A 21,055-nucleotide genomic window follows, 5' to 3' on the forward strand; every position below is an offset into this window, starting at 1 on the left:
ACCTGGCTTACAGTCTTTAGGCTTTGTCGATCGCACCTCACATCCTGTTACCCATTCTCTAGTTGACTTTTTTCCTAATATACTTAATGTTAGAACAGGGTTTTTTTGGTAATTCATTGTATGAGAAAAAATATATATAAATGCTAGATGAGCCTGACCAGGTGGTGGCACAGTGGATAGAGCATCAACCTGGGACACTGAGGACCCAGGTTTGAAACCCTAGGTCACCGCTTGAGCGGCGGGCTCACTGAGCTTGGGATTATAAACATGACGCCATGATCACTGGCTTGAGTTCAAAGGTCACTAGCTTGAAGCCCGAGGTCACTGGCTTGAGCAAGGGGTCACTGGCTCAGCTAGAGCTCCATCACCACCCCATCAAGCATGCATGAGAAAGCAATCAATGAACAACTAAAATGCTACAACTACAAGTTGATGCTTTTTATCTCTCTCCCTTCCTTCCTGTCTTGTCTGTCTGTCTCTTTCACTAAAATAAATAAATAAATAAATAAATAAATAAATAAATTGATGAATTCTGCCCTGGTCAGATAGCTCAGTAGGAGCATCATCCTGAAGCACAGAGATTGCCAGTTCAATCCCTGGTCAGGGCACATACAGGAACACACTGATGTTCCTGTCTCTCTCCCTTTCTCCCTCTCTCACTAAAATAAAAAAATTAAAAAACATTTTTTCAGTTAAATAAATAAATGCTAGATGAATTTAATAACAAAAAGAGCACTTTTAGGTTCAGACTACAACATAAATTGGTTTTCTGAAAACACTTAAAAAAACTTCAAATCATTTTCAAAATGTCTGATATGTTGATCTTCAGAGAACTTATCTAGCCTTTAGAAATCCATTTTGGCCTAACCTGTGGTGGCACAGTGGATAAGGCATCAACCTGGCACACTTTTTCACTGGTTCAAAGCCCTGGGCTTGCCCGGTCAAGGCACATACAGGAAGCAACTACTACGGGTAGATGCTTCTCACTTCTCCCTCCTCTTTCTCTCTCTCCAAAAATATCAATAAATAAAATCTAAAAAGGAAAAGAAAAAAGAAATTCATTTTGAAATAGAAATGACCCAAAATGATTTTTAAAGATTATTTATGCCCTTCAGCTCAGTGGTTGACACAGAAACAATTCTGAGAAGCCATGGCCTTGGCAACCTCACACGTTCACATAGGCACACATACGGGGCTTTGCCAGTAAGGTACGGAATGGGCACATGAGTTCTGGTATCAAAGGTTAAATGTTTCATCATACTCATTCAAATTACATTTTAAAAATTATTATTTTTTGTATTCTTTAACTTTTGATTTTCAAATAGCTAGTTGCAAAGAATATAGAAATTCCAATATATTTTATGTAATATTTTAGGAGAACTTTCATTTTTCTTGATTTATCATTGTTTAAAAATATTAAGAATAGCTTAATGAGGCTCATGACAGTGCCTGGCACATGTAGAGGTAAAATATTGCCTTTAAGCACTGTCACACCAGCTGACTGCCCCACTGGTCTTCAGAAAGCAAAGGAGACCAACTGGTCTGAGGTGAGCTGGCAGACCAAGCACCCCATCCATTGGACACTTGCAGATCAGCTTTAAGTCCACAGGGGCTGCATCTCTTCACTGATGCACTTTCCCAGGTATTGATAGTAAAAAACATAAAGCATTTATTCATTCCATCATGCAGCCAAACAAAATAACTTGAAGTCTACTGAAGCCATTTTTTAAAATTATTTATTTATTTAAAATTTTTTTTTACTTTTATTAATTTTTAGAGAGGAGAGAGAATTAGAGAGAGAGAAGGGGGAGGGAGGAGCAGGAAGCATCAACTCCCATATGTGCCTTGACCAGGCAAGCCCAGGGTTTTGAACCAGCGACGTCAGCATTCCAGGTTGACGCTTTATCCACTGCGCCACCACAGGTCAGGCTCCCGAAGCCATTTTAACCAGACATTCCAAAACCTCCTGCAACTACTATGTGGTTAATACCATCAAAAACCCTCCTCACCATAAACAAACAAACAAACAAAAATGGTATTGCTGCTCTTCACATGTAAGTGCTATTCCATATCATTGAACATTTCTTAGATTTTCCAACTAATAACTATGTAAAAGCCTCAAAAAACCTGAAAATACTATTCCAGCTATACTGTCACCAGCCAGAAGTAAAATTCTTCTCCATTATTTACCTATTAGCTAATTAAATTTTGTTCATTAAAATAAAAAAGTTAGACTTTTATCTTTATAAAGTATATACAATTTTCAAAAAAACCAAATATTTGTTTTCATTGCATTGCTGAATGCCTGAGGGAGTTGAATACAAATGAACATTTAATAGCCCTGCCAACATCATTCAGCACTTCCCCTAGGTCAGTGGTCCCCAACCCCCGAGCTGTGGACCAGTACCGGTCTGTGGGCCATTTGGTACAGGTCTGCAGAGAAAGAATAAATAACTTACATTATTTCCGTTTTATTTATATTTAAGTATGAATGATGTTTTATTTTTTTAAAATGACCAGATTCCCTGTTACCGTCTAAGATTCACTCTTGACGCTTGTCTCAGTCACGTGATACATTTATCTGTCCCACCCTAAAGGCCGGTCCGTGAAAATATTTTCTGACATTAAACCGGTCCGTGGCCCAAAAAAGGTTGGGGACCTTTGCCCTAGGTTATCCATGTTAATGTTACATAAAAATAAACTGAGAAGAATTCTTCTATGCTAATAGCTTAACATTTTAAACTCCTGTAATAATTCTCTTCTGGCCCAATTTTAACGATTGGCCATAGGAACAATCTATTTTTATTTATTTGATACATTTAGTGAATACATCATTAAGCCAAGCCAGTTTCTGGCATTATGGGGAAATACTAAAAAAAATGAGAAAATTTGTTACACTGAGAATACAACAAAAGGAAAGTGCAAAGCTCCTCTCCTTCCATCTCTTCCCCTCTTAACTTTAAAGTGGAGTGTCATACATTTCAGAGAGCATAAAGTATATATGCTCACAGAGATAGAGGTTCAAAAATCACCTGGTCCTCAGTAACAGGTGGCCAGGTATAACCTCGTGCCTGTGATTCTGGGTAGGGGTTCAGCACCTGTCTGTTGGTTAAGCAACCTGCCTGCAGTTTAGTATCAGCCTTTGCGATGGGTTTTTTCCTGAACCTTTATTTCTATCTGGATTGAGGTGCTAAGCTTTCTGCTATTGGTGTTGCTTTACCTAAGTCAAAATTTTGGGGGGGAAACCTGGCAAGCATAGAAATGACCAGTTATTTTGACTACTATTCTCATCAGGTATCTGGTCATGAGGGACAACTTCTACACTTGACAAATTCTGGAACTCATTTACTGTATTGCCTCTTTTTCCAATAGCTCTGCTAGCAGTAAGGATGGCACTCTGAATGAGCTTCGAGTTTCACCTCTTCTTTAGGGCTAACCAAACTTTCTTCTTCAATTTTTCCATAAATTCTTCCCTAAGCCTTGGCCCGAGCCATCACCCAAGCCTCTGGAGGCCAGGTGATCATTGCCACCGTCACTTGAACATCTGGGGCTTTAGCTGGAGCAGTCTTAGTGGGAGCTCCTGCAAAGAGAGCTCCTTGATATACCGATAACGGCACACCAATAAATGAAGCTGGGATTGTAGGTGAACAGTCTCTTTCCGATTGCTCAAACTGTGGGTAGGGAGGAGTCACAGCTGAAAGAGGCCCCAAGGTGAGAGCTGGCATCCCTGAGGTGTGTGGGGACAGACCTAAGACATTCGGATTTAATCCAGGAATTAAACGTACTTGAAAATTCATAGAATATCATTTTCCTAAGACTCTCTGATTTTCTTTATTATCTCCTCCTCAGCGTTGGCACATTTGAATATTGTCATTAATTGTAATGGTGCAGTTAACACAGCGTCAATTCCTGCAATGGATATCATGATTTTAGTGTGTGTCTTGCTCAAATATTTTTTAAGAGTTCTTCCTTTTTAACCAATAAAATGGCCACCAAAGTTATTATGGGCTAAAATTTTCAAGGGACTCTCTTCTGAGAATTTATCTTGAGCTTCCTTATACATAACCTCCAGAACAGACTTACAAGCCAAGAGGTGCCTTCAGGGCTAAAGACAACAGCAACTGAGTTCTCAGCAGCGCCCGTATTCTCTTTACAATGAACATCGGTTTTACATGATGTTCCGAGTGGTGACACCTTCTTTTCCTCTAATGGCTCCTATGAATTGGGGGTGGGGGCCCCAGCAGATGTACAGACAAGTCACACAGTTTCTGCTTGAACACTGATCCTGGAAGACTCTTGCCTCTATGAGCTCCTCTGCCCAAACCAATGATAAACTCTGGGCTGCTATGAGGGGTCCCGCTGGTCACAATGCCCTTCAAAACATCATTTCAACTAGACTAGAGGCCATTTTTAACGTGAAGTTCTCCAACTAGAATCCATTCCATTTTTCTGAAGTTTGTCTAGCTTGGCCCCTACTGAAATAGGTACCATTTACGATGGCAATAATCAAGTTAGTGTTCACCTGCTCACAGCTTTCCACCACTCTATACTGGATTATAGCTCACTATCCAGCTATCCAGCCCCTCGAGTGAAGCCAAGTCTTCATGTTCTATACCTTTTACATTTGGAACAGATGGTGCAACACTGTCACCAATATCCAGTGCAGTCCTCTCTTCATGCTGGATACAGGGGACCTCGAACTCTGTGAAGCACAGCTATAACCCACCCCAACTGAGGAAGGAGTAGCCTAATGCAGAAAAGCAACATTCCTTCCACATTCCCTTGAGATTTTGGTAATTAGCAGCTAAGCTTGTTCTGAACCTAACTCAACCATGATAATCCCTGAAATGATCCCCACCCAGCTACTCCCATTAACAGTTGGGCCAGTCCAGCAAGCATCAAATTGCTTCCTAAGCCTGCTCCTGCGTAGTCACTGTAAGCCTCTGGAACAGTGTTAGATTTATAGAAAAGTTATGACGATACTACAGAGTTCCTAAATACCCTTTACCTAGTGTCCCCCTATTATTAGTACCTTATATAAAGATACTTGTCACAATTAGTGAATCCATAGCAATGTATTAGTATTAACTCAAGTCCATTTTTCATTCCAGGATCCCACATGACATTTAGTCATCATGTCTCCTCTTGGGTATGAGTTTCTCAAACTTGTTTTTCATGACCATGACTGTTTTGAGGAGTTCTTGGACGTATCTTTTCCTCAAGATTATACTAGATTATGAGTTTGGGGGAGGATGGCCACATTTAAAAATGTATTTAATAGTATATGCATCTTTTTTTTTTTTTGGAGATAGAAACAGAAATGGGGATGAGAGAGATGAGAACCTGTAGTTGCGATCCCTTAGTTGTCCATTGATTGCTTCGCACATGTGCCTTGACTGGGGGTTCCACCTGAGCCAGTGATCCCTTGCTCAAGCCAGACCCTTCGGGCTCAAGCCAGTAACCATGGGATCATTTCAATGATCCTGCACTCAAAGCCGGAGACCCACGCTCAAGTTGGTAAGCCTGCACTCAAGCCAGATGAGCCCATACTCAAGCCGGCGATCTCAGGGCTTTGAACCTGGGGCCTCAGCATCCCAGGTTGATGATCTATTCACTGTACCACAGTCTGGTCAGGCTAAAAGTACAGGTTCTTAAGATGACTCTGTGACAAGGTGCCAAGGAACTGTAAAACTGTTAGCATTAGCAACGCCATTTTAAAGAGGAAAAGTCAGGCCCACTACCCTGCCTCTAACAAAAAGAATGCAAGAAGAGCTTGCAGGGTTAACTGAGTCAGCTAGTCATAGTTTACTTCCTATAGTTCTCTGGAAGGACTGGCACCACCTGCTACAAAGAGCGAAGAAGACAGAACTTATCTGAAAACCCCTTCCTCCTCTTTTCTTAAAAGCCTAGTGTTAGGAATTTTCTAATTAAGGTACGTAATGTTTACGTACCTTAATTAGAAAATTCCTACACTAATCCTCTGACTCACCCTCCCATTTTGGAGTCATGAGAGTGAAGGGATCATAAGCCCCTTACATGGAAACCTGTATTCTGTAACATTTTATATGCCTTCTAATAATCACCATTTTGAAATTTTGAAAATTTTGTATGTGCAAACTTGCAAACTGAGCAAGCAGGAACTTCAAACTTCCTGATAACCTAGTTTTGCTTCAACTGTTATTTTTGCTTTAACTGCTAGTTTTACTTTAACTACTAGTTTTGCTTTAACTGCTAGTTTTGCTTCTGTAATCTGTCACTTGCAGCTGTTAAAAATTTCTTGTGACTTTAGCCTTTATAAACTCTGTACCCCAACTCCTCGAGGCTGCATGATTAGGAGTCTGAAACCCTGTGCAGCCAGCCAGCTTAATAATAAACTCCTCTTTGAAATTCTTCTAAAACTTTGGTGTCTCCGTGGAACTCGCTGGTCACGGTATAACAACTCATCACTATTGATGTTGACCTTAATAACCTGGCTGGGTAGTGTTTGTTAAGTTTCAGCTGTCAAGTTATTCTTTCCAGCCCCCTTTACCATACTAGACTCTTTTGAAGGATCTCACTGTGCACAGCCTGTACTTCAGGAATGAGGAGTATACTCCACTTTCTTGAGGGTGGAAGTATTTACATAAGTTATTTGGAATTCTTCTGCATGGGAGATTTGTCTATTCTTCCCCAATTGTTTATTTATGCAATCATTTGTTCATGTCAGTATGAAATCATGAATATTTATTTTATACTTTGGGTTATAATCCAATACTACTTTCTTTGTTGGATCTGGGCTTCCTTTATCACCCTTTTTTTTTTTTTTTTTTTAATCTTTTTGCCTTTACTCCAGCTGAGTAGGCAAACAAATCCAAGTAATATGTTCTGGATTGGGGGAAAAAAGAACCAAAACAACAGTTACATTTTAAACTTGACTTCTTAGCAAACATGGGCCGTCTGTTCTTTTATGCGATACTGTGCCAGGGCTCTCTCTTGCAATTTAGCAGGAAAGAAGCCAGCAATTTAAAGCTTCAGAAAATCCTGATTAAGCTCTTCAGTCTTGGCTCCTGGTCAGCAATGACACTTTTACCATCAGCACACATTGTTTCTGTTTTAGTGTCACTGCCTACCTCCCTTTGCTTCGGGAATTGATTTTAGAGAAAATCTAGTGAGTAGATGATAGTAAGTACCAAGGTTTCCGCAAAGCAGTATTTTAAGTAATATATTTTTAAAGTAAATATTTGGGCCTAATTGAGATGAATTGTGCATTCATCTCAATTATTAGGTGATTGATTTTTATTTTATTTTTTTAGTGAGACAGAGAGAGGGACAGATAGGGACAGACAGGCAGGAAGGGAGAAAGATGAGAAGCATTAATTCTTCATTGCGGCACCTTAGCTGTTCATTGATTGCTTTCTCATATGTGCCTGGGGAGGGGGATGACTCCAGCAGAGCAAGTGACCCCTTGCTTAAGCCTACAATCAATATTACTCTACCCTGCAAAACTATCACTTAGAATCAAAGGACAAATAAAGAGCTTCTCAGACAAGAGAAAACTAGAGTTCATCACCACCAAAGCAGAATTACAAGAAAGGTTAAAGGATCAAGAAGAGGAAAGAAGGAAGGAGGAAGAAGAAAAAGGATGAAAAATATGAATAAAATGGCAATATCTACATATCTATCAATAATTACTTTAATGTAAATGGATTAAATGCTCTAATCAAAAGAAAGAAGGTGACTGAATAGTTAAGAGGTATGACCCTTACACATACTGCCTACAGGAGACTCACAGCAGACAGACACACAAAGCCTGATAGTAAAGGGATGCAAAAGGATATTTCATAAAAATGGAAACAAGAATAAAAAAAGCTGAGGTAGCAATACTTATACTAGATCAAATAAACTTTAAAACAAAGGCTATAAGAAATTAAGAAGGACCTAGTAATTCCATTTCTGGGCATTTATCCAAAGAAACCCAAAACATAAATTTAAAAAGATATATGCATCCATATGTTCACTGCAGCGTTGCTCACAATATCCAAGATTTGAAAGCAACTTAAGTGTCCACCAGTAGATGAGTGGATAAAGAGGAAGTAGTGTATATATTCAGTGGACTTGACTCAGCCATAAAAAAAGATAAAATCTTGCCATCTGCAACATGAATAAACCTAGAAAGTATTGTGCTGAGGGAAATAAATCAGAGAAAGACAAATACCATTATTTCATGTATATGTGGAATCTAAAACACAAAATCAACAAGCAGAATAGAAATAGACTCACAGATATAGAGAACATTTTGATTGTTGCCAGGTGGGGGTGGAGGGGTGCGTTGGGACAATGGGTGAAAAAGGTAAAGGGATTAAGAAGTATAAATAGTCATGGGGATATAAAGTACAGCATAAGGAACATAGTCAATAATACTGTAATAAACTATGTATGGTGTCAAGGTAACCACTTTTTAAGTTATATAAATGTCTAATCACTGGGTTGTATACCTGAAACTAATATAACATTGTATGTCAACTACAATGAAAATATTTAAAAATTATTTAAAAAGTAAGAAGTCCTTAGGGACTCTCTACAGTTCTGTCCAATAAATATTCCTGTGATGATATAAATGTTAAAAAAAAGATAACTTATGATATGTGGATTACATTTTAAATAAAATAAAAATTTAAAAATAAATAAATAGAGCAACTGAAATGAGTATGTGGGAAAGGAAAGGAGAAAACAGTAAACACAAACTATCAGATTTTTTCTTTCCTGGAATTAAGGAGAAAGTTTACTTAGTTAATTATAGAAGTTCAGCATTAGAAAGAACAATGCTTTGTCAAATGTTTTGCTCCCCCATTCTTTAACCGTTTGAAGGCATGGGCATACAAGTCTACCATTGCAGGTGAAATGGTGCATCAGATGTAGACACAACAACTTCAGACTCTTCAAATTTTCTTACCATTATAATTGGCTGCCTCAGGATCATCCACGTTCATGGCAATCACTTTCCAGTCGGTCTCCCCTTCATCGATCATAGCCAATATGCCTAGGACTTTCACCCTGATTATTTCACCTCTTGCACATATCTGAGAGTCAATGACCACAGTCAGGACAATACTACAGAATAAAACTTTGGAAGAAAAGCTTAAGTTGGTGTATAGTAGAAATAAGGAAGATGCCAAGCTTCTGCAACTTACCTGAAGATTGTTCCCTTAAGCAGTTTTTTAAAAGCTAAACAAGCAAATGCCTATCAGTCTGATCAAGGTCGAAAATGTGCCCTTAGGTCCTAAGAAAATCAGTAACGTAGTTCAGGGTAATTCGTACTTTTTAAACTGTGATTGATTGTGCCAAAGAATAAACACTCCATAATTTGTTTCAAATGCATATTTTAATGTACTTTCTCTACCCTTCATTTTATAGAAGCCATATGACATCATACAATATGACTGAACTTTAGAACTTAATAAACTGAATGACAACTTTTCTTTCAGTTTACTATTTCCCTGAGCTTAAGAAACATCATGAAGACTTAGCACTACAGTCAGAATCTTAAAGCAACCCTAGCTGATAGAGGAATCCCTGCCATACTCTCCTACCCATGAGGTTACTTGGCTTAGGTCAGTTCCAAGGTTTGCCTTGTGTTGAGATGACATTTGCCTCCTAGTACCCTGCACCTACTGACCAGTCGCCTGCCTGTAAAGCAATGCAGACTACATCCACTTCTTCCACATGTATGTACAGTCATTCTAGGAAAGGTTTAAATATACAAATTGTAATTGTACAAATTATAATATACAAATGAAATGAAAGCTTCTAATCACCCGAAGTGACATCATTATTTATATTTTTTAAAGTATGAACTTTATATAATCTTAGTACTAAGAAACACATTTCAGATTCCATTACCTTGCTTCCAATTTCACAGACATCAATTGGGTCATTGTCACCACAACAGCCAGTGTGTTTGTCATCATGTCCTGGGTCTTCCCAAGTCTAGGGGGGAAAACCACTTAGAGCACATCGTTCCTATACATGCTTCTGACAGAATGGATCATATTTGACGTTAAAAGTTAACATCACATGAGTCTTTCTGCAAAAATATTCATCTTCAGCTATTTTTTCTCATTTAAAAAATATTCTTCACATTTAAGAATCTTAACTGCAAAATAATTTTAATTAAATGCTAGGACTCCTATAATGCATAGAATGCTAAAATAAATTTAAACTTCAAAATAGGTAATGATCTATTTAAAACAAACAAAACTCAATCACCTGCCTAACTAGGTGGTGGCACAGCGGACAGAGCATTGGACTGGGACACCGAGTACCCAGGTTCAAACCCGAGGTTGCCGCCTTGGCGCAGGCTCACCAGCTTGAGCACAGGGTCACTAGTTTGAGTGCAGGGTTGCTGGGTTGAGCAAGGGGTCACTTGCTCTGCTGGAGTTGTCCCCACACCCGCCATCAAGGCACATATGAGAAAGCAATCAATGAACAGCTAAGGTGCCGCAATGAAGAATTAATGCTTCTCATCTTTCTCCCTTCCTGCCTGTCTGTCCCTATCTGTCCCTCTCTCTGTCTCACTAAAAATAAATAAATAAATAAATAAATCGCCTAATTGAGATGAATTGTGCATTCATCTCAATTAGGCCCAAATATTTACTTTAAAAATATATTACTTAAAATACTGCTTTGCGGAAACCTTGGTACTTACTATCATCTACTCACTAGATTTTCTCTAAAATCAATTCCCGAAGCAAAGGGAGGTAGGCAGTGACACTAAAACAGAAACAATGTGTGCTGATGGTAAAAGTGTCATTGCTGACCAGGAGCCAAGACTGAAGAGCTTAATCAGGATTTTCTGAAGCTTTAAATTGCTGGCTTCTTTCCTGCTAAATTGCAAGAGAGAGCCCTGGCACAGTATCGCATAAAAGAACAGACGGCCCATGTTTGCTAAGAAGTCAAGTTTAAAATGTAACTGTTGTTTTGGTTCTTTTTTCCCCCAATCCAGAACATATTACTTGGATTTGTTTGCCTACTCAGCTGGAGTAAAGGCAAAAAGATTAAAAAAAAAAAAAAAAAAAGGAAGGGTGATAAAGGAAGCCCAGATCCAACAAAGTCAAAACCAGCCTACAAAAGAAGAATTTCAGCAATGTTTTCCCACAGGGATGATATTTCAAGACTAAATACTGAATCAATTGAAGTACAAAGTGCTATAATTAAGGCAGACAAGTGTCTTTGTAATTACCTAACAAGCTAGATGAGTTTGGCCAACTTTTGGTAATGTGTAGATTGTTTCACAGTGGATTCCACTTTAATAGGGTTAATAGTTAATCAAACCGAGTCATTTATCAATAGGAAAAAAATAAATTGAATATTTTGTATAAAACTCCTAAGTGCGCCTGACCAGGTGGTGGCGCAGTGGATAGAGTGTCGGGCTGGGATGCGGAAGACCCAGGTTCGAGACCCCGAGGTTGCCTGCTTGAGCGTGGGCTCATCTGGCTTGAGCAAAAGTTCACCAGCTTGAGCCCAAGGTCGCTGGCTCAAGCAAGGGGTTACTCGGTTTGCTGAAGGCCCGCGGTCAAGGCACATATGAGAAAGCAATCAATGAACAACTAAGGTGTTGCAACGCCCAACGAAAAACTAATGATTGATGCTTCTCATCTCTCCATTCCTGTCTGTCTGTCCTTGTCTATCCCTCTCTCTGACTCTAAAAAAACAAACAAAAAACTCCTAAGTTCCACAGCATTAGTCTAGACAAACCAGAATTCAAACCATCATTTATTCATAACAGATATAACTCTAGTGATTCTTCATTCAAATGTTACATAAGGACCTACTATCTACACTGGCATTGTGTTGGGGATCAATTCATAAACAATGCAGATATCCCTCCTCCTCAAAAGGATGACTGTTTAGGAAAATAAAGTCCTATTCTTACTTTACTACAGAGACCTTGGCTTAAAGAAGGAATCAGGATTTTAAACATAAAAGTCAATAGCTGTGTGAACTAAGTGCTTTATTCTTCACAGTAGCCATATGAGCTAAGTGCTATTAATATCTCAGGGGGAGACAGTCATGTCTCAGGGAGGAAGAGACAGAGACAAATTAGGTAACTTAGGAAGTGGCAGCCTTAGAATTTGAATCCTAGTCTTTCTGGAGCTAAAATAAGTGCTTTTATAATCATTAGAAAATCTCTTAATAGATTTACCACTCATTCTTAAAAAAAAGAATTTGTATAGTTTATTAACTAGTCCATATAGAAAGCTAAGTACGTATTTCAAAATAGAGCAAACTTTTGAATGTGAATTTAAACATTATAATATTTACTTTTCAGTTTATCTTGAAAATCAGTTACTCAAGGAATTATTAAAATGAGTTAATTCTCCCTTACGTTTTTAAAATCTATTATAGCAAAAACTTTCTGAAGGGTATTTAAATCTTCTTTGTAAGCTAAAAAGCACATTTCTAACAATCGCAGAGACATACCTGAGGGATGGCACCATAGTTCCAGATATACCCTTTATAAGGGAACAGATTTGCAACGTAACGAAGTTTTCCTTTTTTCACATCTTGTTTAATTGGATTTAAAGGGTCTTTTGTAGCAATCTGCAATAAAAAATTTCAAATCATCACATATTTGGATGCAAAATACTATTCAAATAAGAATTTGAGGAAATTGATTATGGAATACACATCCCCTAGTTTTACTGTAATGATATATTTTACTCCTAACATTTTTATAATTTGAAATAGAAGTTTCTCCATAGTCAGACTTTAAGTGGAAAACATTTGAGATATGTGAGAACTATCAAGAAGAGAAAGAACATTGACTAATTCCAGAAAGCAAACACTAAACTTACCTGGAATAAATCCTAACATTTGAGAAATAAAATATTTGTATTAAAAGGGCAATATAGCCCTGGCCGGTTGGCTCAGCGGTAGAGCGTTGGCCTAGCGTGCGGAGGACCCGGGTTCGATTCCCGGCCAGGGCACACAGGAGAAGCGCCCATTTGCTTCTCCACCCCTCCGCCGCACTTTCCTCTCTGTCTCTCTCTTCCCCTCCCGCAGCCAAGGCTCCATTGGAGCAAAGATGGCCCGGGTGCTGGGGATGGCTCTGTGGCCTCTGCCTCAGGTGCTGGAGTGGCTCTGGTCGCAACATGGCGACGCCCAGGATGGGCAGAGCATTGCCCCCTGGTGGGCAGAGCATCGCCCCTGGTGGGCGTGCCAGGTAGATCCCGGTCGGGCGCATGCGGGAGTCTGTCTGACTGTCTCTCCCTGTTTCCAGCTTCAGAAAAAAGAAAAAAGAAAAAAAAAAAAAAAAAAAAGGGCAATATAAATATTACCAAATTTGGCTTTCCTTTAAAGCATTTCAAATTATTGAAATATATGAGTGTATTACATACAAAGTGTGGTTACATTCAAAAAGCTTAAGTAATATAAAACTCATAATAAATGTTCCTAACAAAAGCCAAATATCCTAAGTGTCATCAGAAGAACATTAACAAAATGCAACAGAAATCCATCTGTGGCTCGTGTGACCAAGGAAAGCCTGTTGACTCTATGAAATCAATGATGAACTGAAAAAGAACAAAACAGAGGAGAAAAAGACAATTCCAGGCTTTGGAAACTCCAGAAGCAAAGGTGCAAGGAAGGTAGGTCTGTAACATACGTGTAAACTGTAAATGGTTGAGTATAGTAGGAGAACAGAGGAAAGACTGGCAGGCAATGGGGGATTCAACAGGAAAATAAATTGGGACTAGAAAGGGGAAAACCTTGGGCTTTAGCTGTTTAACCTTTGAACAAATCAGTGTGCCTGGATCAAAACTAATATCCTACATCTGACGATTGATCAAAGATGAAACACACAGATGATGTAGTACAGAACTGTACACCTGAAACCTATAAAATTTTATTAACCAATGTCACCCCAATAAATTCAATATATATTTTTTAATCTATGGCAAAACATACCTCCATTTTTGCATTAGACCAGCGTGGTACTTCAACTACCATGTGGAACACATCCTGAAAAACAGAAGGTCAGATGGTAACAGGAACTAATTTGTTCTCTTCAATGAGCATGCCCTAGTTTCCCCAAAGTTAAACTGCTCATCGTATCAGATCTTTGAAAATAATGGACTTCCAATAAAATGCATTTAAAAAATAAGACAAACTGGCCCTGGCCGGTTGGCTCAGCGGTAGAACGTCGGCCTGGCGTGTGGGGGACCCGGGTTCGATTCCCGGCCAGGGCACATAGGAGAAGCGCCCATTTGCTTCTCCACCCCCCCCCTCCTTCCTCTCTGTCTCTCTCTTCCCCTCCTGCAGCTAAGGCTCCATTGGAGCAAAGATGGCCCAGGCGCTGGGGATGGCCCCTTGGCCTCTGCCCCAGGCGCTAGAGTGGCTCTGGTCACGGCAGAGCGACGCCCGGAGGGGCAGAGCATCGCCCCCTGGTGGGCAGAGCATCGCCCCTGGTGGGCGTGCCGGGTGGATCCCGGTCAGGCGCATGCGGGAATCTGTCTCTCCCAGTTTCCAGCTTAAGAAAAATCCAAAAAAAACAAAAAAGACAAAAGACAAACTGATGAATGAAGAGACAAAACAAATACAGAATAATATTCTTGCAAAATACTATTCTGCAAAAGTATTGCAGAATCTAGGTGGTGGGCATATGGTTGTTCACTGTGTAATATTTCAAGCTTTTCTGAATGTTTTAAAATTTTCATATTAAAATAGTTGGGGTATGGGTTATATGGAAAGAATTTCTATAAAGAAAGGGAACAATTTCTAAACATAACAGAACTTGTATCAAGAGGAAGTCCATCTTTAAAGCAATCATATCCAATGTCTATTCATTTCTACAGTGACTCTGCAATTACTCAAAATGGTTTTGGATCACCTATTTCAGAGGTGCTTTAAGACAAATCCCAAATCAGTTTAGCTACTTTGTCATACTTTATTTTTACCCTCAAACAAAAATCAGCTTGACGTCGCCCCTGGTGGGCGTGCCGGGTGGATCCCGGTCGGGCACATGCAGAAGTCTGTCTGTCTCTCCCCGTTTCCAGCTTCAGAAAAATAAAAAAATAAAAATAAATAAAAAAAGCTTGAGTACCCACATTATTTTCCCAATTTGGCTGGTTTTAAAAATCAAGTACTCCTCAAAAGGACAAGAAGTTTGACACTAAAATAAAATATTATGTTCCAAAAATATTTTAACCAATGGCATTTCTAGTGTAATTAGTTTACAGCCTTAAATTGACTACTTTAAAATGAATGACATATTTTTTAAATTTCCAAGTGCTTCGTGTTTTAAAACACAATCAAAGAAGACTGTGGTCATCTCCTTTTGTACACTCAAGTCAAATATCAACTTGACACAGGGTCTTTAATTAAAACTGAGCTTTTAACAAGTCAGAAAATTAATTTTACCAAGGAAAAAACTATGAATTCAGCATTTTCAGTTTATAGCCTCTATAAAGGCAAAAATGAAGCCAAATCTGACAATACTCTATTATAAAATATGTATTTTTAAAAGTTGATTTAAAATAGGGCCTCAGCTTGGGACACTGAGGACCCAGGTTCAGATCCCCAAGGTCTCCGGCTCGAGTGTGGGATCATGGGATCATAGACATGCCCCATCCATAGTTGCTGGCTTGAGCCCAAAGGTTGCTGGCTTGAAGCCCAAGGTGGCTGGCTTGGCTGGAGTCCCCCAGTCAAGGTACATATGAGAAGGCAATCAATGAACTAAGGTGCTGCAACTATCAGTTGATGCTTCTCATCTCTCTCCCTTCCTGTCTCTCTGTCCCTGTCTGTCCTACTCCCAAACTAAGAAAAAGAAAAAAGACATCTGAAACCTATATAGTTTTATCAATCAATGTCACCCCAGTAAATCCAATTGAAAACAAACAAACAAAACTAGGGACTGATGAGCTAGCTACAGGGAATATATCAAAGGTTTCAAGCCAATAATTAACATGCTGACTTTAAACAGAAAAGCTACACAGATTTATATTCAGGAGGGTAAAACTTCAGTCACTTATATTTCAGTTCTTGGTCAAACCAAGGGAGACTAAAACATTCCTTGAGATTTTTGTTCTAAGCCTCCTGATACCTACTGCTAACAACATAAAAAGCACAAAGAATGGAGATATTATTTAAACCCAGGACTGAATAAACTGATCTATCCTTGTAAATAAATAATGGATGGTTTTAGAAAAAGTAACACTAGTTTTTCAGGGTAGTTGTCAAGAACTGCATCTATCTAGTACCACTGCTCTGGAATGAAAATGTCTGTAAATCTATGATCCTGGAACAAATAGAGGGTTTTTCAAGTTTTCAGCAGCAATACCCTGAAGGTTCACAAGATGGTGCTCTTACTACATGAAAGATTAAAAAGAAAAAGGAGAAGCTAAGGAGACTGTTAATTTTTAAAAAGAAAATATTACAAAATGAATACATTCAAGAAAATGTATCGAGGAAAACAAAGTAGCCTCAAGAAAACAAAGTAGCAAATAGAGCTGAAGTCACTAATTCAAAGCTTGGAAACTACATCAAACACTTCAATGGAATTAAATGATAAACACAGACAGATCTCAAAATCACCTAATATTACAAACCTGCATAACAGGTGGAAACAAAACACAAAGCAAACCGACAAACAAAAGAACCCAACCTTAGCTGGGCCAAAAATAGCAAGAAGTATCCTGCAAGTAGCCTTATATCCAATTTATACATTTTTTTTCAACAAATGTTTATTGAGCACAACCATTATGTGTGGGACACTTCTCTAGGCCTTGAAGACTATTAGTGAACAAAACAAAAATTTTTAACTCCCTAAGAGTTGGGTTTCCAAACCAGATCCTTCTAACTTGTAGACCTGATGCTACACCTTGGGGTCCACAAACCTAGATGAGGTCTAGTCTGTAAAATAAATGTTTAGCACATTTTCAAATCTATGTAGATGCTGTAGTGCGGTGGTTCTCAAAGTGTGCACCAGGGCACACTGGTGCGCCCTATGTTATTCCAGAGAAATATGTGCCTGTTGGGAACCAAAAAACCAACAGGGCCTTTGGAGTTTAGATTTTTGGGGGACAGAGGTGTGAGGAATTGGCTGTAAGCTGACAGTCTGCCCAACACCCCACCTCACTCGCCTGATTAGGTTGCAAAAGGCTGTTAAACTGTGGTGCTGGATTGTTTACACTACCCCCCATGTTCCCTGGGAAGACTGGAGGCAAGTTTCTTCTATCCTTTGTTTGGGGTAAAGTTAAGATGACACATATGGTGGGGGTTTTGGATTGATGATTAAACATAAGAATTGACTCTTGAAGCCTTTTGGATTTCTATAAAAGAATCTATGTTTAAAAGCTTTGAACATTTTACTAAAATTTTCAACATCCTATTTATGTGAATTAGGATTTTCTACACTCAACACAATTAAGAGTAAAAAGAGAGAAATTCTTCAATGTATTGACGAGGAAATGAGAGTTTGCCTTTCAAATATATGCCCAAACATTGAAGAAATCACTAGGACACATCAGGTTCATGTTTCTCATAAACACAAGAATGAAAAAACTTAACACATTCACACTGGGACCTGCCTAATTTAATAAATCTTACTAAGAATGAATCCATACATATGAAAAGATAATTTTTCTGTCGTTTTTTTTATTTTTTAACCCCTCATTTTTATGAATTCTAAAAAGCATAACTCAAAAAATGCAACATAAGAATGTTTTTGTTGTATTTTTCTGAAGCTGGGAACGGGGAGAGACAGTCAGACAGACTCCTGCATGTGCCCAACCAGGATCCACCCCGCACGCCCACCAGGGGCGATGCTCTGCCCCTCCGGGCATCACTCTGTTGCGACCAGAGCCACTCTAGTGCCTGGGGCAGTGGCCAAGGAGCCATCCCCAGCGCCAGGGCCATCCTTGCTCCAATGGAGCCTCGGCTGTGGGAGGGGAAGAGAGAAACAGAGAGGAAGGAGAGGGGGAGGGGTGGAGAAGCAGATGGATGCCTCTCCAGTGTGCCCTGGCTGGGAATAGAACCCAGGACCTCTGCACGCCAGGCCGATGCTCTACCACTGGGCCAACCGGCCAGGGCCAAGAATGGTTTTTAATGTCAGAAAAAATTTAATTTTGTCATATTTATTTTAATTACCATAAAAGCACGCTTGGACTTTATATTTTTTTCTTTAATATTTAACTTAATTATTATAACATGTGTCTCAGAAATTTGTATATAGTGTGCCTACAATTATTTGTGGGATTTTAAATACGTCCCAACTTCAGAAAGTTTAAGAACCACTGCTGTAGTAATTACCTTTTTTTTTTCCTTGAAGTGAGAAGTGGGGAAGCAGAGAGACAGATTTCCCACATACACCCGACCTGGATCCACCTGGCATGCCCAATAGGGGGCATTGCTCTGTTGCAAGCAGAGCCATTCTAGCGCCTGAGGTGGAGGCCACAGCACAATCCTCAGTGCCCAGGATAACTTTGCTCCAATGGAGCCTTGGCTGAGGGAGGGGAAGAGAGATACAGAGAGGAAGGAGAGGGGGAGGGGAGAAGCAGATGGGCGCTTCTCCTGTGTGCCCTGGCTGGAAATCAAATCCTAGACATCCACATGCCGGGCCAAAGCTCTACCACTGAGCAAACCAGCCAGGGCTTTAATTACCGTATTTTTTATTTTTTATTTTTTTTGTTTTTTGTATTTTTCTGAAGCTGGAAACGGGGAGAGACAGTCAGACAGACTCCCGCATGCGCCCGACCGGGATCCACCTGGCACGCCCACCAGGGGCGACGCTCTGCCCACCAGGGGGCGATGCTCTGCCCCTCCGGGGCATCGCTCTGCCATGACCAGAGACACTCTAGTGCCTGGGGCAGAGGCCAAGGAGCCACCCCCAGCGCCCGGGCCATCTTTGCTCCAATGGAGCCTTGGCTGTGGGAGGGGAAGAGAGAGACAGAGAGGAAGGGGGGGGTGGTGGAGAAGCAACTGGGCGCTTCTCCTATGTGCCCTGGCCGGGAATCGAACCTGGGTCCCCCGCACGCCAGGCCGACGCTCTACCGCTGAGCCAAACGGCCAGGGCCTAATCACCTTATTTTTTAAAAAGCAAAGCAATGAATGTATAGTAGTGATTATTTTCTCCAATAATTATTATCACAAGGAAAAGTGTTTTTAAGTATCTTGATATAAAAAGAAGGGGAGTGTCTCATACTTTAGCAGGAACTACTACAAAAGAATAGTTTATTTCTTCTAGACAACATGACTATAATTCAGAGGGTTGCCACAAGGTGAAAGTTATACTTGGTTTTCAAGACAATGGATGTGAGAAATTCAACCAAATTACTCCATTACTAGAAAAACCTTTACTGTTAAAACACATTCTCAATGGAACTTAAAACTTTCTTTTAATATATTGATTGTACAACAGTGATCCCCAACCCCTGGGCCGAAGACCAGTATCGGTCCGTGGGCCATTTGGTACTGGTCCACAGAGAAATAATAAATAACTTACATTATTTCCATTTTATTTATATTTAAGTCTGAACGATGTTTTATTTTTTAAAAATGACCAGATTTCCTCTGTTACATCCGTATAAGCCTCACTCTTGACGCTTGTCTCGGTCATGTGATACATTTATCCGTCCCACCCTAAAGGCCAGTCTGTGAAAATATTTTCTGACATTAAACTGGTCTGTGGCCCAAAAAAGGTTGGGGACCACTGTTGTAGATGAAGGGATAGAAAGAGAGAGGTATCAGTCTGTTTGTTGTTCCACTTATTCGTGCACTCCTTGGTTGCTTCTCCCATGTGCCCTGACTGAGAATGGAACCCGCAACCTTGGCATGTCGGGGTGACTCTAACCAATTGAACTACCTGGCCAGGGCCTCAATGGAAATTCTGTTCACATTTGGTAGGAAAGTAAAATGACATAGCCTCTGTGGAAAACAGTATGGTGGTACCTCAAAAAACTGAAAATAGAATTAGTATATTGTACATTGTGGACAGAACTGACTCAGTCTTGAAGCTAATATGCCATATTGACTCCTCTCCCCCACCCCACCTCCAATTTGGAAATGTATACAAAACCTCTGTAGCAAGTTGCCATTGACCTAATTATGTCTCTTAACCAGATCTGACATCAAAGCCTCTGGGCACCTGCTGGCCCCCCTCCCTTACATTAAACACACATTCTTTTCCCAGTACCTCGCCTCGGTGCTTTTACTATAAAATAGTGTCTGGGGGGTGGAAGGCACAGAGGATATCCACGCCATTTTGCCACCTCCTAAGACGCACCTCATGTGTAAGTACCCTTAATAGATCCTTAATGTAATGATGGAGTTGTACCTCTCTCTCTGGTCTTTCAGCCCTAGGAAATTTTAAGTCACAATAAGTGAACCAGACAGGAGAGCTAAGAAATGGGCTGTAGATAAGTGGCATCGATAGGGGAGACCCAGGGTTGGCCACCTACTTCCATGTGGGTAAGGGTGGCCCATGTACAAGATTCCTGTAGACCACCACCACGTGAGTATGATGGCATCCCCAAAACACTGGTTAATGTATGCATTTGTTTGAAAAAGTACACATTACACATGGTGGCAAGGAAGAAAACAGCATGGCCACAGCTGTGGTCTGGCCCCTCTTCTGAGTGGTTTAGCTGGCCACCAAAGCAAGCTAGAGGCAGGAGCCAGGTTTTGAAAATGAGACAAACTGAAACTAGAAAAAGATATTTACAACTCTGCTAGCATGGTCCTGGCTAACTGAGGTGGCTGGCAGGAAAGGTCCTGTGGACAGAGCCCACATCCTGCATGGTAGCCATTAAGTCTCTGCATGCATCAGCTTATGTGGTCATGTGTCTCTATATATACTCGTATTGTAGATGTGCAGTGTTTTCTACCTCCAGATGGTATTATTTGTTGTTATTATTTTTTTTTTGTATTTTTCTGAAGCTGGAAACGGGGAGAGACAGTCAGACAGACTCCCGCATGCGCCCAACTGGGATCCACCCGGCACGCCCACCAGGGGGCGATGCTCTGCCCCTCTGGGGCGTCACTCTGTTGTGACCAGAGCCACTCTAGCGCCTGGGGCAGAGGC

The 21,055-nt window shown here is 40.1% G+C and overlaps 1 protein-coding gene and 1 pseudogene across 1 annotated transcript in view; both read right to left on the bottom strand.

Annotated features, from left to right (window-relative positions):
- Positions 1-21,055, bottom strand: part of PPA1 (inorganic pyrophosphatase 1) — a 58,210-nt gene that overhangs the window by 19,997 nt on the left and 17,158 nt on the right. The window contains exons 3-6 of the mRNA XM_066242854.1: positions 13,945-13,998; positions 12,460-12,579; positions 9,880-9,966; positions 8,933-9,059 (exon numbers count right to left, since the gene is read on the bottom strand). Coding sequence (XP_066098951.1) covers positions 8,933-9,059; positions 9,880-9,966; positions 12,460-12,579; positions 13,945-13,998 — 388 coding nt within the window. The remainder of the gene's footprint in view (positions 1-8,932; positions 9,060-9,879; positions 9,967-12,459; positions 12,580-13,944; positions 13,999-21,055) is intronic.
- Positions 3,093-6,008, bottom strand: LOC136313171 (insulin-like growth factor 2 mRNA-binding protein 3; annotated as a pseudogene).

This window comes from Saccopteryx bilineata, chromosome 9 (assembly GCF_036850765.1).
Source record: "Saccopteryx bilineata isolate mSacBil1 chromosome 9, mSacBil1_pri_phased_curated, whole genome shotgun sequence".
In the NCBI taxonomy this organism is placed as follows: domain Eukaryota; kingdom Metazoa; phylum Chordata; class Mammalia; order Chiroptera; family Emballonuridae; genus Saccopteryx; species Saccopteryx bilineata.